This window comes from Odocoileus virginianus, chromosome 19, assembly GCF_023699985.2.
Source record: "Odocoileus virginianus isolate 20LAN1187 ecotype Illinois chromosome 19, Ovbor_1.2, whole genome shotgun sequence".
In the NCBI taxonomy this organism is placed as follows: Eukaryota; Metazoa; Chordata; class Mammalia; order Artiodactyla; family Cervidae; genus Odocoileus; species Odocoileus virginianus.
The window spans coordinates 19,681,680-19,708,070 of NC_069692.1; the positions used below are offsets into that span (position 1 = coordinate 19,681,680).

At 37.7% G+C, this 26,391-nt stretch overlaps 2 protein-coding genes across 2 annotated transcripts in view; one reads left to right on the plus strand and one right to left on the minus strand.

The window, feature by feature from the left end:
- The first annotated feature begins 2,820 nt into the window (after positions 1–2,820).
- On the plus strand, positions 2,821–10,899 carry FAM162B (family with sequence similarity 162 member B). The gene is made up of 4 exons (XM_020901731.2): positions 2,821–3,207; positions 3,343–3,454; positions 5,851–5,959; positions 10,731–10,899. Exons 1-4 carry the CDS (start codon positions 3,036–3,038, stop codon positions 10,827–10,829), a joined length of 492 nt encoding a protein of 163 aa, XP_020757390.2. The 5' UTR covers positions 2,821–3,035; the 3' UTR covers positions 10,830–10,899.
- A 1,971-nt stretch (positions 10,900–12,870) lies between these two features.
- Positions 12,871–26,391, minus strand: part of KPNA5 (karyopherin subunit alpha 5) — a 46,571-nt gene continuing 33,050 nt past the window's right edge. Inside the window, exons 12-14 of the mRNA XM_020901730.2 lie at positions 24,846–24,973; positions 19,085–19,263; positions 12,871–16,302 (exon numbers count right to left, since the gene is read on the minus strand). Of these exons, the coding sequence (XP_020757389.2) occupies positions 16,115–16,302; positions 19,085–19,263; positions 24,846–24,973 (495 nt within the window). The 3' untranslated portion in view covers positions 12,871–16,114. The remainder of the gene's footprint in view (positions 16,303–19,084; positions 19,264–24,845; positions 24,974–26,391) is intronic.

Here is a 26,391-nt window from a genome sequence, read left to right on the forward strand (position 1 = left end):
TCAATTTTTCGGCGCTCAGCTTTCTTCACAGTCCAACTCTCATGTCCATACATGACCACTGGAAAAACCATAGCCTTGACTAGACGGACCTTTGTTGGCAAAGTAATGTTTCTGCTTTTTAATATGCTATCTAGGTTGGTCATAACTTTCCTTCTAAGGAGTAAGCATCTTTTAATTTCGTGACTGCAATCACCATCTGCAGTGATTTTGGAGCCCCCCAAAATAAAGTCTGACACTGTTTCCACTGTTTCCCCATCTATTTCCCATGAAGTGATGGGACCGGATGCCATGATCTTAGTTTTCTGAATGTTGAGCTTTAAGCCAACTTTTTCACTCTTCTCTTTCACTTTCATCAAGAGGCTTTTTAGTTCCTCTTCACTTTCTGCCATAAGGGTGGTGTCATATACTAATCCAAACAAGCTCTGAAGGAGCAAAACTGAAAACAATACATGCAAGTTAGATGAAACATTGGACTGAGAAATAATATTGTATGGAATGGGTAAACTGAAAGCACCACGGATTAATAATAAGCTCTATGAGAAACAAAAAAATTTTGTATGCTTACCTGCTCTGCCATGACCTCAGAGCCCAGAACAGTACTCAGTGCACAGGAGACACTTAATGAACATCTGTGGAATGAAGAAATGAACTGTGCTGGTTTAAAAGAAAGAAAGAAATACAAATGGCATGTCTTTCTATTAGGAGTTGATTTGAGTTTGTTTGTTTATGTTTTTGTTTGGTTAGCCCAATTCTAGAGCTAAAGAAAATATCTCTCATGCAGCTGTAACTTTTTAAAAATGGAGAACACTGCCAAAAAGTGGTATTTTAATCCCATCAGGAACAGAGAACAGAATGCAAACTGTTCTTTCTCTCATGACATAAGCCACGATTCTCTTGCCCTATGGTTCTGCAATGCTAAGAGAAGCCTGAGATAGAAAACCATGTGTCGATGCCTGACATTTGGTTCTCTCTAGGGAAATAAACTTATTTAACTAGTTTAATATTTCTTGGTGAACTATTAATGACCGGCTGATTCACAGAGATGTTTTTCTCTAGCTCTATGGATATTCTCAGTGACGTGAAGAAAAATAAAATAATAAAGGAAAAAACACCACATTTGAATAATGGGAGAATTTTCAAGGGGCATATACCTGCAACCATCAAGTATTACCTATGGCAACATAATTTTTCAGGTAGGAATTCATTCTGTTTATCACACAGCATGTCCTAAGTATCCAGTCTCTTCTTAAACTAGCCCAGATGCAGTCCATTTTATTATTGAATATTCACATTAAGTTTTTCATTTATGTAAGATTAAAATTAAGTATCTATTAAGAGCCAGTGTTTGGGCTATACCCTCAGGGAGCTCATAGCCTCCTACAGTTCCCTACAAGGGATTTCATGAATTAAAATGCGCTTGTGTTTGGGAACTAGTTAAAGAATGTGAAGGGAAAGAAACATCTTTGAAAGTTTATTAATGTGCCAGGGACATTTAGAAGGGTATCCTTAACCATCCTCTCTAAACAGTTTCTACCTCATGTCTGCTTACTTTTTCTCATCCTGTTTTTTTCCCCCTCTTCATATGCTAATCCTCACTGGACATGGTTCACTGCTCTATGGCCAGCTCTGAGGAGTAGCTGGCATAGCTCAGGGTTTTTTTTTTTATAGTTGTTGCATGAATGAACTTGAAAGGAAGCCATTTTTATTTTACAAATGGGACCAAGACTAATGACTTAAATTATTTGCTAATAATTGTGCAACTCTTAAATCACAAATTAGGGGTTTAAACCTTGGTGTGAAGGCAAAGCTCATGGTTCTTTCCATTATCACATCTCTCAATGCATGTTTCTTTACCGAGATATGAATGTCTTCTTTTGTTGAACACATTACGTGAAAGATGCAGAGTTACAGAGATATTGCCCTCAAGAGCTGGACACTTCTAGTTAGGAAGACAAGAAGTATCTGGAGACCCAGCTAAAAGTAGCTCAGTGTCTGGGTTCAGAAAAACTTCAGAGACAGAAAAAGGGAGGGTGAACTGGCCTGGGGCTCCCTCCAGGGGAGCACTTTAACTTGGATGGGGTCTGTGGTCCCTTGTGTGTTGTTATGTTAGTTGATCGGTCCTGTCTGGCTCTTTGCGATCCCATGAACTGTAGCCCTCCAGGCTCCTTTATCCATGGAATTCTCCAGGCAAGAATACTGGAGTGGGTTGCCATTCTCTTCTCCAAGGGATCTCCTCTACCCAGGGAACCCAGATCTCCTCATAGCAGGCAGATTTTTTATCCTCTGAGCCACCAGGAAGTATGAGGACATAAAGTATATTTCTTTAGAGTTGACAGTTTTCCTACAAGCCCCCTTTTCTGAGTTCCTATCCACGTTTAGATGCCAAAGAATAGAGGATTCTCCCCTCTTTTTGAGAGGGAACGATGGTAGAAATGTAGAATAGCTCATTTTGAAGAGTGTCTGGAGAGTTCACAGTCTAAGAAATGAAGAGGTGGACAAAAACTGTAGGAACTGAGGTTGTTTTGTCTGGAAAAGAGAAAAGTATGGGAGTGGAGGGTGAGGTGAAGAGCTAACTTCAAAGAATCGCCTCATGGGGAAGTGAGAAGTTTGTTGAAAGCCCTTACACTCACTTGGTAAACGTCTGAAACGACCTGCACTTGAAGGCTTGACTGTTGGCTTTCCCTGGAGGAGAGAGAGGTTAAATTTATTCTCTTAAGCACCAGTGAAATTAAAAAAAAAAAAAGTGTGATGGAAACACGTTTCTACTCAATACCAAGAACTGCCTTTAAAAGGCATGGAGCTGTTTCGGGAGGAAAGTCGTCCGCGGCGCGCCAGGGGACCGACTCAGCCCCAGGGTCGAGACGCCAGGGTCGGGGGTCGCCGGCTGGGGGCGGGGACCCGGAGCCCAGGGTGCGCACGTCAGACTCCAGCTGCGCATCCGGGGCTCCCCTGGGAGCGGGGCGGGGCGGGGCGGCAGGGGTCCCGGGAGCTCCGGACCCGGCTGGGCTGAGGGCGCGGGATCAGGGCTCAGCAGCATGCTGGCCACCGTCGGGAGCCTCCTGCGCCTCCGCCTAGGGCGCATCCCCTGCTGCGCCCCGGGAGCGCCCCCAGAAGCCGAGCGGCGGCCGGTCGCGTCTCTCTGGCCCCGGGGTCACCCCCAATACTCCAGTGGCGGGAGCCCCGGGGACTCGGAGCCCGCAAGTTCTGGTGAGCAGGGGCTGGGAACGACCCGGGAGGGAGGGTCCGTGGAGCGCTGAGGCTGGGGGATGGAGGCGTGAGCGCACCCCGATCACTGGGCTGTCGGTCTCTCCGTCCCTCTGTATGTCCCTGTCGCCTTCGCAGCCGGGAAGGTCCATAGGGTCCCCGCCGAGCACAAGCCGTCGCAATTCGACAAGAGAATCCTGCTGTGGACCGGGCGTTTCAAAGCGATGGAGGATATCCCGCCTCGGATTCCGTAAGTGTGGCCCGTGCCCGGCCGGGGTGAGGGCGCCCTGGAGGGTCCGCCCCAGGCCTGGAAGGCTCGGGGTCCACCCACTTCCCGACCTGTGCGCACAGAGGTCGGGAGAGGTGTGCAGAGCCACACGGGTCTTCACAGTATTACCTACCACTCTAAGGGAATTACTCACGCGCCCCTAGTGCGGCTAAATCCCAAGCTCCTTCACTGGACTGTGGGAACCAAGCTAAGCTTGTGAGGAGATTGTTGAAATCGGGTGGAAATCCCGAAGTTCAGTGGGTGCTTCCACCGTCGCTCAGATACCCGCCCCCGGCCACCTCCGGGGCCGGGAGGCAGTGGCGCCCTTAGGCCAAACAAAAACCGGGGTCCTTGCGTACAGGCTGAGAGGCGGAGGGGCCCTGGCCTGGGCTGGGGAGGGGAGGAGTTGCGGCTCCCTGATCCACCCAAGGAGGGATCATGACTCGTGGGGTGGCCGGAGAGTCTCTGGGAAGAAGCCACATCCATGTGCCCTCCTCTTCTGGGGCGGGAGATGCCTGGTGTATGCTGTTTTGCAGTCATCTGAGCGTGGGTTTTCTAGGACTAGGAGCCAGGGCGCATCTGTGTCTCTGGCCTCCTCATCCCATACTCAAGACAGACGTTCCCTTGATAAAACCTAAGCTGACAACTCCAACTCCAGGGTAAATGTAATCTTTTACGAAAACAAAAACAAAGTAAAGGTCACCCTTAAAAAGCATTTTTTCTACAGCTTTAGTTTATGCAAAGCCCAGAAATCTTCCCAGCACCTTACAAGGGAGTGGTTAAAAGGAGAAGGAAGGAAACTAAGGATAAAACCAATCTACCACTTTTTAAACTGATCTCAGAAAAAAGTGAGACCAGAACTATAAAATCAAATAAGGATTTCAGATGTTCAAATATTATTTTATATGATGTGATCAATGCCTGTTAGAATGGATGATGGAAACTGGGTCTACACCTTGTTCTGTGCATATTGTGCACACTTTTAATTGATTGTTAATTTATTAGTCATCAAAAGCATCTCAAATGGGAAAAATATGGTGGGAAATGTTCAGTAATGAATTCTCAAACAGTTTTATTCCTTTCTTGAATTAAATGATTTAATGAGGAGTGGACATGGAATTTGCAATAACATGGAATTTGAACTCTGTTTTCAGCACTTATTCACCACGGAGATTTTTTTTTTAATATTATAAAACAAATTTTGTTGTCCTTGAGACCTATAATTTAGCCCAGAGCAGAAATTAGCCCCAGAAAAGCTTAAAAAGACCATCCTCAGTGTTTTTGGATTTTGAATTCTAGGACTATATGACAGAGTAATCAAAAATGCAAGGAACCTGCATTATTGTAAATTAACACATCTAGAGATTCTAGACCCAATATTATAGCAATATAGCTGTATATGTGAAGAGACCCATTTTACAAAAAATAATTCTTCCCCAGGATCACAGTCAAAGAAATATCGTTAAAAAGGAGAAATTCTGTTAAATTGACGTTGAGCAAGGTGCATAGGAAAAGTATTATAGTTTTGGGTTGGAAACATGAAAGTATTTGAATATTTTTTATTATTTTCTATAATTTTTAAATCATTGCTATTTAGGAGAGATATGCCTCCTAAGGGTTAGATTTACAATGTAAACAGCTTTCACTTTTATGCTTTTAATGGACATAATTAACAAGTGACCTATAATTTTTGTACCATACACTAATGATATTTAATAATGATTGTACTTTTCTTTTCAGTGTTAAACTAATTTGGTATAGCAGTTCAAAGCCAGCTGGATGGGTAAAAAAGATCAGATCTTTCAGGTTCCATCTGGAACAAAAATCAACAACAAATGTAATCTAATAATGTGCTAATGTTAACCTGCTTGCAACTAATATCTTAAAACTTACATCAATCTGCCTAAAACCTGAAGAAAACAGGCTAGATATTGGTTTTCTGTGTTCTTTCAACTGGTGGAAAGTTAAAGAAATATTTTTTAATTTTTAAGAGGAATTGCTTCCTAGAATTCTTTTTTTCTATTCAAACCACATATATAAGAAAAAATACTGCTGAATACTTTCTCAAAAATCATTCTTTACTTGTGTCTATTTATAAGCTGCCACTTTGTATTACTGTAGCAATATAAATAATAAATACCTGTTAATTTGAAATTAGTACTAGATTTGATAATGTAGTACTAGTCTAGTACTACATTAGTACTAATGTACTAATACTAGTACTAGTACTAATGTACTAGAATTTGTAAGGCATTCACATCTGCCAGTTGCATTCAGGGAAATTTTTGGAGTATTTATGTAAAAAATAATTGTCTATTATGCCAGTCAGGAAATCATATTGCTTTAATGTAATTAACAGAATACACATCTTGGTTTAGGCCAGAAATGATAGATGCTGCAAGAAACAAAGCTCGGGTAAAAGCTTGTTACATAATGATTGGACTTACAATCATCGCCTGCTTTGCAGTGATAGCATCAGCCAAAAGGGTGAGTACTTCTTTAAAATAAAAATAGGCTTGAGAAATTTAAGAATTATAAGCTTTGTTCTCATTTGGAGGATTATTGCTGGTTTTCCAATGTAAGAACAGCCTCATCTCAGAATCTTGACTCATCCGCGTATATCAGTTGTACTGGAAACAACACTGTTCATGGAAATTTGAGTCAACAAATTAACTATCTGAACAGAAGGGACAGAAGCTTGTTTCCATCTATAAGACAAAGAAAAATGAGAAATTACAGTTTATAACCTGGTTAAAATCAGCAAAGGAAGAACTTTTTGTATGAAAGTTATCCAAACTACATCCTTCCTTAAATCATGAACTGTTTAGCTATGGCATCAGTTCAGTTCAGTCGCTCAGTCCTGTCCGACTCTTTGTGACCCCATGAACCCCAGCATGCCTGGCCTCCCTGTCCATCACCAACTCCTGGTGTCCACCCAAACCCATGTCCATTGAGTCAGTGATGCCATCCAAACATCTCATCCTCTGTCATCCCCTTCTCCTCCTGCCCCCAATCCCTCCCAGCATCAGGGTCTTTTCCAATGAGTCAGCTCTTTGCATCAGGTGGCCCAAGTATTGGAGTTTCAGCTTCAACATCAGTCCTACCAATGAACACCCAGGACTGATCTCCTTTAGGATGGACTGGTTAGATCTCCTTGCAGTCCAAGGGACTCTTAAGAGTCTTCTCCAACACTACAGTTCAAAAGCATCAATTCTTTGGCACCCAGCTTTCATTAGAGCCCCACTCTCACATTCATACATGACCACTGGAAAAACCGTAGCCTTGACTAGATGGACCTTTGTTGACAAAGTAATGTCTCTGCTTTTTATTATGCTATCTAGGTTGGTCATAACTTTGCTTCCAAGGAGTAAGCGTCTTTTAATTTCATGGCTGCAGTCACCATCTGCCGTGATTTTGGAGCCCAGAAAAATATAGTCAGCCACTGTTTCCACTGTTTCCCCATCTCTTTGCCATGAAGTGTTGGAACCGGATGCCATGATCTTAGTTTCTGAATGTTGAGCTTTAAGCCAACCTTTTCACTCTTCTCTTTCACTTTCATCAAGAGGCTCTTTAGTTCTTCATTTTCTGCTATAAGGGTGGTGTCATCTGCATATCTGAGGTTATTGATATTTCTCCTAGCAATCTTGATTCCAGCTTGTGCTTCTTCCAGCCCAGCGTTTCTCATAATATACTCTGCATATAAGTTAAATAAGCAGGGTGACAACATACAGCCTTGACGTACTCCTTTTCCTATTGGGAACCAGTCTGTTGTTCCATGTCCAGTTCTAACTGTTGCTTCCTGACCTGCATACAGGTTTCTCAAGAGGCAGGTCATGTGGTCTGGTATTCCCATCTCTTTCAGAATTTTCCACAGTTTATTGTGATCCACACAATCAAAAGCTTTGGCGTAGTCAATAAAACAGAAATAGATGATTTCTGGAACTCTCGTGCTTTTTCGATGATCCAGTGGATGTTGGCAATTTGATTTCTGGTTACTCTGCCTTTTCTAAAACTAGCTTGAACATCTGGAAGTTCATGGTTCACATATTGCTGAAGCCTGGCTTGGAGAATTTTGAGCATTACTTTACTAGCGTGTGAGATGAGTGCAATTGTGCGGTAGTTTGAGCATTCTTTGGGATTGCCTTTCTTTGGGATTGGAATGAAAACTGACCTTTTCCAGTCCTGTGGCCACTGCTGAGTTTTCCAAATTTGCTGGCATATTGAGTGCAGCACTTTCACAGCATCATCTTTCAGGAATTGAAATAGCTCAACTGGAATTCCATCACCTCCACTAGCTTTGTTCCTAGTGATGCTTTCTAAGACCCACTTGACTTCACATTCTAGGATGTCTGGCTCTAGGTGAGTGATCACACCATTGTGATTATCTGGGTCGTGAAGATCTTTTTTGTACAGTTCTTCTGTGTATTCTTGCCACCTCTTCTTAATATCTTCTTCTATTTGGTCCCTACCATTTCTGTCCTTTATTGAGCTCATCTTTGCCTGAAATTTTCCCTTGATATCTCTAATTTTCTTGAAGAGATCTCTAGTCTTTCCCATTCTATTGTTTTCCTCTATTTCTTTGCATTGATTGCTGAGGAAGGCTTTCTTATCTCTCCTTGCTGTTCTTTGGAACTCTGCATTCACATGGGAATATCTTTCCTTTTCTCCTTTGCTTTTCACTTCTCTTCTTTTCACAGCTATTTGTAAGGCCTCCTCAGACAGCCATTTTGCTTTTTTGCATTTCTTTTTCTTGGGGATGGTCTTGATTCCTGGCTCCTGTACAATGTCACGAACCTCTGTCCATAGTTCATCAGGCACTCGGCACTCTGTCTATCAGATCTAGTCCCTTAAATCTATTTCTCACTTCCACTGTCTAGTCATAAGGGATTTGATTTCGGTCCTACCTGAATGGTCTAGTAGTTTTCTCCACTTTCTTCAATTTCAGTCTGAAATTGGCAATAAGGAGTTCATGATCTGAGCCACAGTCAGCTCCCGGTCTTGTTTTTTGCTGCCTGCATAGAGCTTCTCCATCTTTGGCTGCAAAGAATATAATCAGTCTGATTTCGGTGTTGGCCATCTGGTGATGTCCACGTGTAGTCTTCTCTTGTGTTGTTGGAAGAGGGTGTTTGCTATGACCAGTGCGTTCTCTTGGCAGAACTCTACTAGCCTTTGCCCTGCTTCATTCCGTTCTCCAAGGCCAAATTTTCCTGTTACTCCAGGTGTTTCTTGACTTCCTACTTTTGCATTCCAGTCCCCTATAATGAAAAGGACATCTTTTTTGGCTGTTAGTTCTAGAAGGTCTTGTAAGTCTTCATAGAACTGTTCAACTTCAGCTTCTTCAGAGTTACTGGTTGGGGCATAGACTTGGATTACCATGAAATTGAATGGTTTTCCTTGGAAACGAACAGAGGTCATTCTGTTGTTTTTGAGATTGCATCCAAGTACTGCATTTTGGACTCTTTTGTTGACTGTGATGGCTATTCCATTTCTTCTAAGGGATTCCTAGGCTATGGTTTTTCCAGTAGTCACACACAGATGTGAGAGTTGGACTATAAAGAGAGCTGAGTGCTGAAGAATTGGTGGTTTTGAACTGTGGTGTTGGAGAAGACTCTTTAGAGTCCCTTGGACTGCAAGGAGATCCAACCAGTCTATCCTAAAGGAGATCAGTCCTGGGTGTTCACTGGAAGGACTGATGTTGAAGCTGAAACTCCAACACTTTGGCCACATGATTCGAAGAGCTGACTCATTGGAAAAAACCCTGATGTTGGGAGGGATTGGGGGCAAGAGGAGAAGGGGACGACAGAGGATGAGATGGTTGAATGGCATCACCAACTCAATAGACATGAGTTTGGGTAAACTCTGGGAGTTGGTGTTAGACAGGAAGGCTTGGCGTGTTGCAGTTCATGGGGTCGCAAAGAGTTGGACACGACTTTGTGACTGAATTGAACTGTATCCATCTTCCTTCTCTCCAGTTCACCTGTCACTCTGAATAATTAAACTTATTTAATTTGAATACTTAATTTGATATTTAATTTGATATTTAATATTCAATTTGAATAATTAAACCTTAAACCTTATTTAAGATGCTGTCAGATAGAGATGGAGAAATCGTTAGCAATTTGAGATATGTTTGGAAATGTAAAAAGGATAGACCTTTATGGTAAATTCAGTGTGGGAAGAGGAAACAAAATGGAAGAATGACACAAAAAATGCCTGGATTTCTGCCTTGAGCATCTAAGATGGATGGTGTTGCCATTCCCCATATGTACAGCTGGGGAAAGAACTGGTAGGCCTGACAGACAAAATATATCAAGTCCTCTATTTTGGATTATGTTAAGTGTGAAATGCATATCAGACTTCCACCAATATCTATTAGATTTTTATTCTGCAAAGGACTTTGTATGTTCTTGAGTCTGAGGGACCTATAGCTTTGCTCACTTCTGAAAAAGTGTAAGCTGTTATTACTTCAAATATGACCTCTCCCCCCATTCTAATCACTCACCTGTTGGGAATATATGTTGGAATTTCTAATTCTATTCTTCATGTCTCTTAACTTCTCTGTTTTTTTGTACTTGTATCTCTGTGCCGCATTTAGATTATTTCCTCTGATCCATTTTCTAGCTAGAGTTCTTTCCTCCTGATCACAATGCTAATTATCTTCTCTTTTCACAAGTAATCCCACCCCCCCCCCCCCCCCCCCCCCCCCCCCCCGCCCAGATAAATGCCTAGTGTCCTTGCCAGTTCTCAGGCTGGTAAGAGCTTTAGTCATTTCACAGGAATACCTCAGCTCCATGCCCATGATCTAGATCCTGAACTTGCCTATTGGCATAGCGATTCAGCTTCTAGCCCACAGCTGTTAAAGCCAGTATTTCCCCCTAATAAAGCCATTTCCGCTATCCTGGCATTCGTCCTTCTCATTCCCCATCAACTTATGCCTTTTGCATTCTTTTCATAAAAGGCACCTGAGGATTTCCCTTTCTTGATTTTGAGTTTATCTGAAAGTGTATGTATTTATTTTTTGTCCAACAACTATATCTATGTGTGCCAAGAGAGGGTGGGGGCAGATTTCTATATAGCAGTAGTATTGACTAGAAGTCTAATAACTTAGGCAGATTTTTTTCTGTATCAGATTGTTTTTCTTAAATGCTACATGTGATGGATGCTTTGTTATTTTTCTTCTTTTCATGGAGTCTGCTATGTATCTCTAAAATACAAATTTTCCCAGAGTGCCAAAATGCTTCGCCTCTTGCTTCTGCAGGCTGCAGAACGACATGAATCTTTAACAAGTTGGAATCTGGCAAAGAAGGCAAAATGGCGTGAAGAAGCGGCACTGGCTGCACAGGCCAAGGCTAAATGATATTCTGACAAAGTGTTCATCGGAATATCATCACTGTTACCAGCAACAATAAATGATAGGTAAAAGAGAATATTTAACAAAGTACTTGTCAAGGCTTTATTTTGGTAACAAGAATGGCAAAGTCTTTTTTTATTTCTACTTTTAGTAAACTTTTACTGATGTATAACATACATTTACAAAGTGCACAAAAATGTACACAGTTTGATAGAATTTTAGTGAACACACCTGCATAAGCACTGTTCAGGTCAAGACATAAAACATCTCCTTTCTGCCTCATTTCTGCCCTCAGTCAGTCATTACCACACAGATAAAAAAAGATGTTGTTTTATCACCATAGACTAGTTTTGCCTGTTTTAACTTTATATAAATAGAATGATATAATATACATTTGTGTAAATTCTTATACTATTATATTGTGAAATTCATCCAGACTCTGAGTAGCAGGAAGTCATTCATTTTCATTGTTATAGTATTCCATTGTATGAATATGCCAGTTTATCTGGTTATTTGGTCCAGTTTTTGGCCACTAGAGATGATGCTAAAATGAGCATTCTGGGGATTTCTTTGGCAGTCCAGTGGTTGAGACTGCGCTTCCACCACACGGGGCACAGGTTTCATCCCTGGTTGGGAAACTAAGATCCCACATGCTTCAGGAACAAAAGTAAAACAAACTTCCCTTACCAGACATCACGATGTAGTCACAAAACAGGATAGTAAACAGCAAAGAAAATGAACAAACCACACATATATGCATCAATATGAATCTCAAAAGATGTTAAATTAACATTGAGCCAAAACCTGAAACTCCCAGATATAGAAAATATATGTAAACTTCCAGTTTACACATTTAGAAAACAGATAAGCGAGGCTATACTTCTTAGGGATATATACACATGAGATGAAACGATGAAGAAAAGCACAAGGATTATTAATAAAATCCAGAGTAATAGTTACAAGGGACTGATAATAATTAAATTGGATGGTGAGTACACAGGTGTTTTATTATTCAAACTGTCTTCTTACACATTATTCTCTTTGTGTATTTTATAATAAAACAATTTAGAAGGTGGAATGCTCAGAAAATAATGAGTCATGTTAAACCCCTAAAATTTTGCCATGCTTTTTTAGACAACAGTTTAAAAAAACACCCATGACTGAAAGGGAACAAGAGGGATCCCTCAAGAGTAAAGCTGTCCAAAGTTTAGAACTCCCAAATTTTAAATAACAGGTACTTTTGAGCATTACATATTAAATTCTCCAAACTGCCTACTGCTTCCAAATTTAAATGTTTATGCAAACGCTAGTGAGCGTTTTGACCTCTTTACTTGGTCAGCGTTTTAGCTCTCGTGGTACTGTACAGCAGTGCTTGCAAGTGCAACTACTTGAAAATTTTATTTCATAAGAATGGAAAATTGAAATGTTAAAGTGACTAATATTGATATGATGTATGTGTCTCTTAAAAGTGCAGACTGCTTTATTGGGAGCAAGAAACCCTAAAAATAACTGACATAATTACTTTTACTACTTTGTGATTGACAAAGTTTCAAATACTGAAGGAAATGAGGCCAGATGAAGCCAAAAAAAAAAAAATAGTAGTAGAATAAGAAAATAAAAACACTAAACTAGGGGGGGCCTAAGCTTGGCTACTGTGTGATTTTGTGTTTCGAGCACACTAAGAAAGTTAAATCAGATATTCCCTTCTATTTCCATTTATTAGGTTTAAAACTCTAAGCCTTAAATAAATGCACTATATTACATTAAAATAATAGAAAAGGAAAAATAATCTCAGTTGAAACATATGAATGACCCATTAATTGCCAAGGCATGAGATACAAACATAAATTAGATACATCCTCCATTATAGGTGAATACACATATAAGTTCTAAAGTAAAAGCAACATACTACTTTATCATATAATCCTACCAATGAAATCATACTGGTTTTAGAAAGGGGATGGAATTTTAATCATTGAGGGCATCTGTTTTTTGCTGTTAGGAATACACAATTGTGAGAAATGAAACAGACACGCTTATATAAATGCAACTGTAAAATAGCATTTTATTGTTTTTAATATAGTGCTGTAACATTTCATAATATTGCATATTACTCAAATATTGATTTTTTTAGTTAGTCAAGAACATCTTCCCGCATCCCACTTCCCAATCAGAACTTAAAGACATATTATCCTTCTAGAGCTCTATCATATTGGCTCCTAATATGTTACATTCCATAAAACAGTAATGCTATGAACTAAATTGAGTAAAGGTTAACAGTTACTTTGATTTCACAGTTTCACAATGCAGCCAGTAGACTGCTGAATTTAGAACAGCAACAAAAATCCACTAAGACTTTGTATTGTAATTACTTTTTCCATAATGCTCCTTCCTAAGAGAAGAAAAAATATGAAGGCAAAGGTAATGTTTTGTCCAACAAAAGTCCTTTATCAACAAATCAATCTGTATCTGCAAACAGGTTTTACAGTTACCGAATGATATGCTGTTTCTGTGCCAGCAGATTTTATTACATTTTTTTGTTTTTATTTTTTGCTTTCCTGTTCTAGTGCTACCAGTAAGTGAACAAAATGACACTAAAAATTAAGTTCTAGAAACAGTTTTCAAAATAAAACTGATAGTAAAAACACCCGGGTCATTGAGTCAAGTACTTACAAATATAAAACAAGTAAATTGCATAGATTAGCTAGTAAAAATTCAAATTCAGACAAAAATAAAACACCAAATTTAATTAAACATAAAGGACTCTTTCAAGTATTTTTTAATTTCTGCATTAATGTTGCATGCATTGCCCTTTATAACATGTTTTCTTTTCTTTTTTTTTGGCACAGTTTCTCTCAGATTTAAATATAATAAATCTCAGGAAAGCAAGTTGAAAAAAGAAAATTTCCCACAAGGGCCAGTGAAGATTAAGGAAAATACATTTTGGAGCATTTAAAATATTACATTTGAAAAGAGTAGTCATATTAAGAAAAATTTTAGAAACAAAGTATTTGCTAGTATTGGTTCAATAAAGTTATTACCACACCAATAGCTGGTCCCAGTTGCCCCTTGCACTCAAATCTAATCAAATCAATTATCCTAGTAACAGATCCAATGAATTAAATATAATTTTGTATATAAATGCCTAAAATATGGTCAAATTCTATACTTAGAGGTATAATGCTTGCTTTACTGGCAAAAATTTAAAATTAAAGGCCATTCTATTGTTTCCATTATTTTTCCTTCTGTAAGAACTATTTTGTTTGAAAGACGTGGCTTAGAGATTTATTAATATAAATCTCCTAAACTGACTACAGGGTCCTCAAATAAAAGCAGGCACAGCTGGTTAGTTTATGAATTATGCTGCATTATCAAGTTCAATTGATTAGAATGAGTGGAATACCCTGTCACCTGATACTTACACTAGCAGCATCACAGAAAAGCGTTGATCTGATAAATTCACCATCAACTTGGTCATCTTTAATACAACTACCCTGTTCTTTTGAATATACACATACTGAACCTCATAACTTCTACTACAATAGAAAGGGCACAGATACAATACTCTACTTAATAATATAAAAGAGGTTTCGCAGATGCAGTCAGCATTATGGACACCATTTAAACCTGTAGTCTATAGCCTGTAGGTTTTAAGTGTCTTGCCAAAAGCTTAGTTTCATGATATATAATTTTACAAAGTGTCATACTATTTAAAAGTACCTCTGTATACATTTTCTTCTTGTTAACATGCCTCTGATTTCCAGCAGAAACATTATAAATGATACCATAAATGAAATCTTTCTTTACAGAATAGACTATGAGTCATATAAAAAATGCTTTTAGTTTCTATCTTAAAACAGCAATAAACTAATTTTTAAATAAGTATTTTAGATATATAACTGGAAATGTAAATAGCCTGTATATAACTATAAATGAAAAAGACTGAGCTCAACAGTACCATATCTGCTTAGAAAACTACCGAGTATAGTAACGTGAAAAAAAAACAGGTAAGACACATGCATATATATGGATCTATAAATAAATATATATATATAATTTTCTACTGAAACTTTTTTTAAAAGTTTCACAATATGAAGAGGTTTTTGCTGTTAATACATAAACACTTACATTATATTAACCAATCTGATACAAATGTAATCTAATACAATGGTACATTGACAAGCAGCAGTATGACCCTCTGAATATTACCAAAGGGAAAAAAATCCTAATATAGGTTTCAACCAATTAAAGAATCCTTAGTAATTTTCATTAATATCATCCTTTTGTGTCCAAACATTAAGTACATTTAATAAAATTTAATACATAACAAGGTGATTTCTTCAGAACAATTTTGCCATTCAAGTACCTAAGTTCATTATTACACAGAAAGTGAAACTTCTCAATTAGTGCTCTGAAAAATCAGAGAAAGGAATACAGTATTATTTTTGCTATGCAGCACTACTTTAGATTCATGATGGCATCTCTATCATGATGCTCTTTAAAATGAGCAGTGAAAAAATAAAAAAACACTATTTCAAAAATGTTAGCATATTTGGTCAAAATATAAAATATACTAATATAGCATTTATATGTTAAAAACACAAATATTTAAATGTTATGTAATTATTTTAATGTGTTCAATATGAAGAACAGCTTCTCTCTTCACAATTGCTACATTTTAATTGATTATCAGTACAACATTTTTCCTATGTTTTATAAGTAACTTTTACAGGTTTTGTTAAACCTTTTCTTTTGCAAAGTATAACCTACAGCACAGTGATTTATAATTTCTGGTAACATCTATCTTTACATTCTAATTTAGCCTTTTCTCTATTTCATGCTCCTGAAGCTTTTTTGTTTTGTTTTTGCTTTGAGAGGTAGATTTAGTAGAGAACGGGAATGTCAAACACTGCCAAAATGCAATTATCAACAGCTGTACTGTTAATGTGCAGTATCCAAGAGTGCTAGAAAAATTCAGGACCATTATTGTAATACTTTACCAAAATTCTCCTTCTTAGGCTTAAATTATTAAATAATGTATTTAACTGTTCTCAAATAGATACAAAAAAAGATAAAACAATGAAAGACATATATACAGGCAGACCAACATAACAACAAAACTATAATAAAAGGTTGCATATGAATGGAAACTTTTGTTTTGCTTTCTATAAGTGCATCTTCTTTCTTTTTTTGTTCTACACAAAAACGCATCAACTATTCCTACTGACAATGCAAGAAAGGGGAGATATGTAAAGCTACCCTTCTTAGCCATTAATTTGCCTCCTACCAAGTTACAGTTGGAACCCTTCCATTGGTGCTTCCTGCTGCTGAAATACAAACTGTTGCTGATTTTCATCCACTTGAGGTACAATACTGGGGTCGTCATCTTCTACACCAAAGTAGTGTTCAATCAGATCAAAAGCCTTTTGGTAAATTTCCTGATTTTCATGGCTTTGCAGAAATTCAATTTTATCTAGACCTATTATATAAATCATATAAATAAAATCAAAGTTATTACTCAGATTTAAACATATATTTAAATCAAAATAATGAATCAATAGTATCACCAGTCCACTGGCAATGGAACCGTTATTTTTCATCTAATTAAAAAAATTAAAACATAATTTTTAAAGGTTGTATTCCATTTACTGTTATTACAAAATATTGGCTATATTCCCTGTGTTGTACAATACATCCTTGAGCCTATCTTACACAATAATTTGCACTCCACCCCCACTGGTTGCACTGGTTACCACTAGTTTATATGAGTTTGCTTCTCTTTTGTTATATTCACTAGTTTGTAGTATTTTTTAGATTACACATTTAAGTGATTCTGTAGTTTTTATCTGATTTTTGCATATAATGAGAGTCAATGAAAAAGTGAAGTCGCTCAGTCGTGTCTGACTCTTTGCGACCCTGTGGACTGTAGCCTACCAGGCTCCTCTGTCCATGGGATTCTCCAGGCAAGAATACTGGAGTGGGTTGCCTGGGATTCTCCAGGCAAGAATACTGGAATGGGTTGCCATTTCCTTCTCCAGGGGATCTTCCCGACCCACGGATTGAACCTGGGTCTCCAGCACTGCAGGCAGATGCTTTAACCTCTGAGCCACCTGGGAAGCCCCATGGTAGTCAATACTTATGCTTTACAGTTCACGAATAAAAATATTGGGCAATAGGGTATGAAGAATAAGCACAGGCTGGGCAGTAGGAAGATAGTAGAATCCACCCTTTTAGTTGTATGATTTTTCCCAAGTAAGTTTGATTCCTCTGTACTTCAGTTTCTGAATTTTAAAATGACAGTTTTAGATCATGTAAATGTCACAAGTTGTTTCCAGAGTAATCATGCTAAATAAAAAGCACAAAAAGGGAAAGCAACAAAACAAAAACAAGTAAAAAACCTAAAATTAATGAGCAAACTAACAGTAAGTTCTCTCACAGAATAAGCCAAAGTGTATCAATAAGGAATAAATGAATACTATTTGTAAATCCAATACAGTTTATAAGTGAAACTGGGAAAACCCATTTGCATAGTGTAAGGAGAATCTACAGTGCTCTATTTTACTGCTTACAAGAAAATAACCCATATATAAGTCTGGATGATGTTAAAAGTATTTTTCACTTAATTACAGATAAACCTCTTCAATTTGTTGCAGGTTATAAAGAATACATCAAGTAATCATATCTATACACACTCATAGAATAGCTCAAACTCTAGTATAACTTGGGGCCAAAATAATAATTGTAGTCAGGAAATATTCTTAAATCAGTGATTGATATCTTAACCAGTGACATTATGTAATTTGAAATAAAGGCAAAGTGGTCTCCCAGGCTTGGTTGAAGAATAGCAAATAAAAGCTTGCGTGGATATAATAGGACTTAAGAGAGAAAGTGATATTTAATGGAAATATACTGAGAGGAAAAAGAACTGACTTAGATTCATGCCTCATCAGGAAATAAATTCCACAGTCTTGGTGACAGTTGTTTGAATTCTGGATCTGATGCCAAACACAAAGGACAAAAAAGCAAAAATAAACAAGTGGGACCATATTAAAAAACTTCTGCACGGCAAAGGGAAACATCAGCAATATGAAAAGATAACCTAGGAAATGAGAGAAAGTATTTGCGAATCATATACCTAGTAGGGGATTAATATCCAAAATATATAAAGAACTCATATAACTCAATAGCCAAAAACCAAACTATCTGATTAAAAAATGGGCAGAAGATCTGAATGAACATTTTTTCCAAGGGAGATACACAGATGCCCAACAGGTAATATGACAAGATGTTCAACATTATTAATCATTAGGGAAATGGAAATCAAAACCACAATAAGATATCACCTGACAACTGTTAGAATGACCACCGTCAAAAAGATGAGACAGGAAGTGTTGGTAAGGATGTGGGAAAAGGAAACCCTTGTGCACTATTGGTGGGAATGTAAACTGGTGCAATCCCTATGGATAACAATATGGATTATATGGTAGTTCTAGTTTTAACTTTTTACATTTATGTTTTTAAATGTGATCCAGCAATTTCACTTCTTGATATTTATTGCAAGAAAATGAAAAAAATAAATATGAACTCAAAGATATTATGAACCCCCATGTTCACTTCAGCATTATTTACAACAGCCCAGACATGGAAGCAATCTTATCTATCAAAGAATGAATTGATAAAGAAAATGTGGTACACACACACACAACACATACATGTACAGAGGAATATTATTCAGCTTTTTAAAAAAAGAAGACAACCTTGCCATCTGCAACAACCTGGATGGACCTTGGGGGCATTACACTCAGTGAAACAAGTCACAAATACAGACAAATACCTTATAATCTCACTTATATGCAGAATCTAAACAAACGAAAACAAAGAGCTCAGAGTGAGCACATTGGTACAGGGTACAGACCGGCTGTTGCCAGAGACAGGAGGTGAGGAGGTGAATTAAACGGGTGGAATGGGATGTCAAAAGGCACAAATTTCTAGTCTGTATAAGCTTTGGGGAAGTAATGTACAGTGATGGGGACTACATTTATTAATACTGTAATATGTAAATGAAAGCTGCCAAGAGTAAATCTGAAGAGTTCTCATTACAAGAAAAAAATTTAAACTATGGTGACATGAACTATAATTATTACATTCATTTTCCAGTATATACAAATATTGAATCATCATGTTATATACATGAAACTAATGTGTCACTTGGATCTCAATTAAAAAATTGATAGCAACTATAAATTTTACTGAATACTCACCATATGCTTCTTCAATGAGGGCACAGTATGGATTAATGCCTATTCCGTTCTGCTTAGATTCTTGTTCTCCAAGCCGTAAAATATTTTCAAGTCCATTTAAAGCCACTTGAACTATTTTAGAGTCCATAACAGTCAATAGATCACAAAGTGGCTTAATGCAGCCCAAGGCTACCAAGTACCTTCAGAATAATTAAAAAAAAATGTGGGGGAGAAACATTTTAAAAGACTTAAATATTTATAGCAATGCCATGAAAACATTCTTCAATGAAATGTTACATAAACACTTAAGTATTCCTAAACAATCTCAAACATTAAAAATACTTAAATTTTTACTTATATAGGAACCTGAAAATTCTTACTCTCTTATTTTCATAATTTAACATAATTAGCAATTAATGGTATTACAAATATTACAAAAAATACATATAAGCAAATTGGTACTTATAGTTGTTTTTGCATAGCATATGAGTGCAAAGAATAGTGGGCTCAAGGTCTGTTTTTGTTTTAAAGGTTAGTTAGCCCGTGTAACACATGAAGCCATATCAGGGTAGGTAGAAATGAAGACGGAAGAGACAACTAAATCAAACTGAAAGAAATTTTCCACAGAAACAATCGTAGTTAATGTTCTAAAATATAGGCTGTGTTTCAGAAGCACAGAAGGCTTGTACGAGCAAAACAGGCCATGTTGTGAATAATCTTAACATATAGTGATCACAAAAATTATTCTACTCATTTCCTAATGCTTTTTCCTTTTCTAGTTGTTATTAGATCTTTAAAATAGCTAATTTCTTCACCTGGCAAAAAGTCCATATTAAGTATGCTCTAAAGTCCATATTAAACATGCTCTGAAGCCAAACTGCATGGTTTCAAGTCCTAATCCCACTCTTCATTAGTTGTGTGATTTTGTGTAACCTCTCTGTGCCTCAGTTTCCACATCAAAAGTGGAAATAATAATAGTACTAAACTAGAATGTTGCTGTGAGAATACTGCAAACATTCAGTAGAAGTTAGTTTTCATACCCACCTCTTTTAAATGTGCATATCTTCACTGGAATACTCACTTGCCATATACTAACCTGTGACTGATCAAATATAATTGCTGAATGAATAACTATCTCATAGTTATAAAGTTAATGGAAATAAAATACATGAAAGAATCTGATGTACTGCTGATGCTCAATAACTGAAATGACTTAGCATAACAACTAGCAGTCAATAAATATTAGTGATATGAATGCTGAACCTTATCTGAGATCAAGTCATCTTCCCCTATATGTAGAGTTAATGAAATGGTGAAAACAGCTAGAAAAATAATAATCTCAGTTTGGACACCTGAGTCATACTAATACATTTTGAGGAACAGCCACAAAGATGAAAATGAATTGAAAAATAAAATACAACTGTTTATAAACTGCTTACAAACTTTAGGCCCCAAAACAGACAAAAATAATATCAGCATCAAAAAAACATACACGTTAGAACAAATGAAAGGTCTTATTTTATTACTGTTTGTATTCATGACACAAATGAAATGGAAATAATACTGATTAAATCAAAGAGGAGGAATGGAAAATAAAAGGCAGAGACAGATGGTATCAACATACGTGAGAAAAGAAAGTAACAGCAGAAATGAAGGCAGTAACAGACAATGATCTCCCAATAAGTAGATTTCAAAATCCTTCCTAGTGATTTGTAAAGTGGCATAGCAGCATAACTTCTTGTTATATAAATTAAGAATTAAATCAAATATGTATTAGAAAATATTTCCTAAATAAACACTTCAAGAAACCAAAAAAGTCTCAAGTTTCATGAAGTGACCCTCAGAACAAGAAGATTCTGTAGAAAGTCAGGCTTTTATAGAAGGGCAAAGTAGAACTTTGCTATGGAGGAAAAAAGAGTGGAAGCAGGGAATTTTCTGGCAGTCAAATGGTTAGAATTCTCTGTTTCCACTGCAGGGTGTATGGGTTTGATCCCTGTCCCGGAACTAAGATCCCACACACCACACAATGCAGGAAAAAAAAAAATGCAGCAGAAAAGAGAATACCGATAATAAAAATTATGATGATTACAAATAATAATGATAATAGCTAATCTTAGTAGAGAGCTTAATGTTTAGGCATCATGCTAAAGCACTGTAAGACTGTACATGTACAAACTACATTTAATCATCAATATACTACCATAATGTACTAATCATTATTCAATCCATTTTAAAAAATGAAGACAATCATGGATTAGAGAGACTAAATGACTTTGGAAGGTCATGCATCTTTTACTGAATAGGATTTGAAAGCTGGCTGACTTCAAAGTCCATACACCTATTATGGTTGTTAGGAAAAGAAACAAAAACAATAAAAAGCCTAGAATCAAATATCCTGAAAAAAATAAATTTTATTAATGAAAGAATAAAAATGAGATAATATACACAGATAAGGCTAAAAAAGAATGAAGGGATGGAGCCAAAGCATAAACAATACCCAGCTGTGGATGTGACTGGTGATAGGAGCAAGGTCCGATGCTGTAAAGAGCAATATTGTGCAGGAACCTGGAATGTTAGGTCCATGAATCAAGGCAAATTGGAAGTGGTCAAACAGGAGATGGCAAGAGTGAATGTCAACATTCTAGGAATCAGCGAACTAAAATGGACTGGAATGGGTGAATTTAACTCAGATGACCATTATATCCACTACTGTGGGCAGGAATCACTTAGAAGAAATGGAGTAGCCATCATGGTCAACAAAAGAGTCCAAAATGCAGTACTTGGATGCAATCTCAAAAACAACAGAATGACCTCTGTTCGTTTCCAAGGAAAACCATTCAATTTCATGGTAATCCAAGTCTATGCCCCAACCAGTAACACTGAAGAAGTTGAAAGGTTCTATGAAGACCTACAATACCTTCTAGAACTAACACTCAAAAAAGATGTCCTTTTCATTATAGGGGACTGGAATGCAAAAGTAGGAAGTCAAGAAACACCTGGAGTAACAGGAAAATTTGGCCTTGGAGTACGGAATGAAGCAGGGCAAAGGCTAGTAGAGTTCTGCCAAGAGAACGCACTGGTCATAGCAAACACCCTCTTCCAACAACACAAGAGAAGACTACACGTGGACATCACCAGATGGCCAACACCGAAATCAGACTGATTATATTCTTTGCAGCCAAAGATGGAGAAGCTCTATGCAGGCAGCAAAAACAAGACCGGGAGCTGATTGTGGCTCAGATCATGAACTCCTTATTGCCAAATTCAGACTGAAATTGAAGAAAGTAGGGAAAACTACTAGACCATTCAGGTATGACCGAAATCAAACCCCTTATTACTAGACAGTGGAAGTGAGAAATAGATTTAAGGGACTAGATCTGATAGACAGAGTGCCTGATGAACTATGGACAGAGGTTCGTGACATTGTACAGGAGCCAGGAATCAAGACCATCCCCAAGAAAAAGAAATGCAAAAAAGCAAAATGGCTGTCTGAGGAGGCCTTACAAATAGCTGTGAAAAGAAGAGAAGTGAAAAGCAAAGGAGAAAAGGAAAGATATTCCAATTTGAATGCAGAGTTCCAAAGAACAGCAAGGAGAGATAAGAAAGCCTTCCTCAGCGATCAATGCAAAGAAATAGAGGAAAACAACAGAATGGGAAAGACTATACATCTCTTCAAGAAAATTAGAGATACCAAGGGAACATTTCATGCAAAGATGAGCTCAATAAAGGACAGAAATGGTAGGGACCAAATAGAAGAAGAAGATATTACGAACAGGTGGCAAGAATACACAGAAGAACTGTACAAAAAAGATCTTCACGACCCAGATAATCACAATGGTGTGATCACTCACCTAGAGCCAGACATCCTAGAATGTGAAGTCAAGTGGGTCTTAGAAAGCATCACTAGGAACAAAGATAGTGGAGGTGATGGAATTCTAGTTGAGCTATTTCAAATCCTGAATGATGATGCTGTGAAAGTGCTGCACTCAATATGCCAGCAAATTTGGAAAACTCAGCAGTGGCCACAGGACTGGAAAAGGTCAGTTTTCATTCCAATCCCAAAGAAAGGCAATCCCAAAGAATGCTCAAACTACCGCACAATTGCACTCATCTCACACGCTAGTAAAGTAATGCTCAAAATTCTCCAAGCCAGGCTTCAGCAATACATGAACTGTGAACTTCCAAATGTCCAAGCTGGTTTTAGAAAAGGCAAAGGAACAAGAGATCAAATTGCCAACATCCACTGGATCATCAAAAAAGCAAGAGAGTTTCAGAAAAACATCTATTTCTGTTTTATTGACTACACCAAAGCCTTCGACTGTGTGGATCACAATAAACTGTGAAAAATTCTGAAAGAGATGGGAATACCAGACCACCTGACCTGCCTCTTGAGAAACCTGTATGCAGGTCAGGAAGCAACAGTTAGAACTGGACATGGAACAACAGACTGGTTCCCAATAGGAAAAGGAGTACGTCAAGGCTGCATATTGTCACCCTGCTTATTTAACTTATATGCAGAGTATATTATGAGAAACGCTGGGCTGGAAGAAGCACAAGCTGGAATCAAGATTGCCGGGAGAAATATCAATAACCTCAGATATGCAGATGACACCACCCTTATGGCAGAAAGTGAAGAGGAACTAAAAAGCCTCTTGAGGAAAGTGAAGGAGGAGAGTGAAAAAGTTGTCTTAAAGCTCAACATTCAGAAAACTATAAGATCATGGCATCTGGTCCCATCACTTCATGGGAAATGGGGAAACAGTGGAAACAGTGTCAGACTGTATTTTTTTGGGCTCCAAAATCACTGCAGATGGTGACTGCAGCCATGAAATTAAAAGTCGCTTACTCCTTGGAAGGAAAGGTATGCCTAGATAGCATATTGAAAAGCAGAGAGATTACTTTGCCAACAAAGGTCCGTCTAGTCAAGGCTATGGTTTTTCCAGTGGTCATGTATGGATGTGAGAGTTGGACTGTGAAGAAAGCTGAGTGCTGAAAAATTGATGCTTTTGAACTGTGGTGTTGGAGAAGCCTCTTGAGAGTCCCTTGGACTGCAAGGAGATCGAACGAGTCCATCCTAAAGGACTTCAGTCCTGGGTGTTCGTTAGAAGGACTGATGCTGAAGCTGAAACTCCAATACTTTGGCTACCTCATGCAAGGAGCTGACTCATTTGAAAAGACCCTGATGCTGGGAGGGATGTGGGGCAGGAGGAGAAGGGGACGACAGAGGATGAGATGTTTGGATGGCATCACTGACTCAATGGGCATGAGTTTGGGTAAACGCGTGAGTTGGTGATGGACAGGGAGGCCTGGCGTGCTGCAATTCATGGGGTAGCAAAGAGTCGGACACGACTGAGTGACTGAACTGAACCCTGAACTGAAGGCTGACAACCAAATAGGAATGTTTATTTCAATTTTATTTTAAATAAGTGGATATTCAAATTTATTAGCCATTTTATAAAGTTACACGCATGAGATTTTAATGGTCAAAAAAATACTTAGCGTCCATAACAGTACAGTTTTCAAATTAACATATACTTCTTTTTCAGATTTTTTTAATCTCTGATTTTTCATAGTTTACTTAGGAGAATATCAATTATACTTTGACAAAAATAAACCACTGTGAATGAATAAAAGATGTAAGAGATGCTATCATTTCACATTAGAAATGCTTATAAAACTAACTTAGAAATAATGTTTTAGTTTTATCAACAAATAAAAGGTATGCATTATTCCAAATTTTGTCCTATTTACATTTAAAAAACAATTAAAAAATTTTTTTCACCTGATCTGTTCTGGAGTGCCTCCTGATGTTGCATTAGTTATAGCCCAAGCTGCTTCTTTCCTGGTGCGAAACTCTGCTTTCTGAAGAATCTCAATTAAAACAGGAAAAATATTTGCATCTATAACAGCCTGAGGAGAAAAAATGATATAGCATAATCAATGCAAATAGTGTCTTATAAATATGAAGTAGAAGAATCTTGAAACTCGTTGGCTTTAAAATGTCACACTTTGTGGGAATGTAAACTAGTACAGCTACTATGGAGAACAGTGTGGAGATTTCTTAAAAAACTGGAAATAGAACTGCCATATGACCCAGCAATCCCACTCCTGGGCATACACACTGAGGAAACTAGATCTGAAAGAGACACGTGCACCCCAATGTTCATCGCAGCACTGTTTATAATTGCCAGTACATGGAAGCAACCTAGATGCCCATCAGCAGATGAATGGATAAGGAAGCTATGGTACATATACACAATGGAATATTATTCAGCCATTAAAAAGAATTCATTTGAATCAGTTCTAATGAGATGGATGAAACTGGAGCCCATTATACAGAGTGAAGTAAGTCGGAAACATAAAGACCAATACAGTATACTACCGCATATATATGGAATTTAAAAAGATGTTAATGATAATCCAATATGCAAAACAGAAAAAGAGACACAGATGTACAGAACAGACTTTGGGACTCTGTGGGAAAAGATGAGGGTGGGATGTTCTGAGAGAATAGCATTGAAACAAGTATACTATCAAGGGTGAAACAGATCACCAGCCCAGGTTGGATGCATGAGACAAGTGCTCAGGGCTGGTGCACTGGGAAGACCCAGAGGGATGGGATGGGGAGGGATGCAGGAGAGGGGATCGGGACGGGGAACACATGTAAATCCATGGCTGATTCATGTCAATGTATGGCAAAAACCACTACAATATTGTAAAGTAATTAGCCTCCAGCTAATAAAAATAAATGAAAAAAACATAAAATAATAAAATAAAATGTCACACTTTTTGGAAACACCTTTAGAAATACTTTATTTCTAAACTCTCAACAAACTTTCACATACTTTCCTTTAAAGACTGGAAAATATATTAGCAGAATATAAATTTTAAAGATGATATAGCACAGGCTGGTGATTGATCAAAATGAAATCAGTATTAAATGACTCAAGGAGCTCGATGGTTCACTAATAAATCATTATTTAAAAGCGTTGAGACGAAGATTATCGCCTAGTGTGTTAATTGCTCAGTCGTATCTGACTCTTTGTAACCCTGTGGACAGTAGCCTGTCAGGCTCCTCTATCTGTGGGATTTTCCAGGCAAGAATACTGGAGTAGGTAGCCAATCTTTCCAACCCAGGGATCAAACCTGGGTCTCTTGCAGGCAGATTCCTTACCATCTGACCCACCAGGGAAGCCCGATCATTGCTGATATTGAAACCTAACGAAATTCAACCTCTTAATGACTAACTGTTATGAGTCAGGCACTGTACTAGAATACCTACTACAAGTAAATGTCATTATTTTAGAGGAGGAAAATTCAGTTCTATA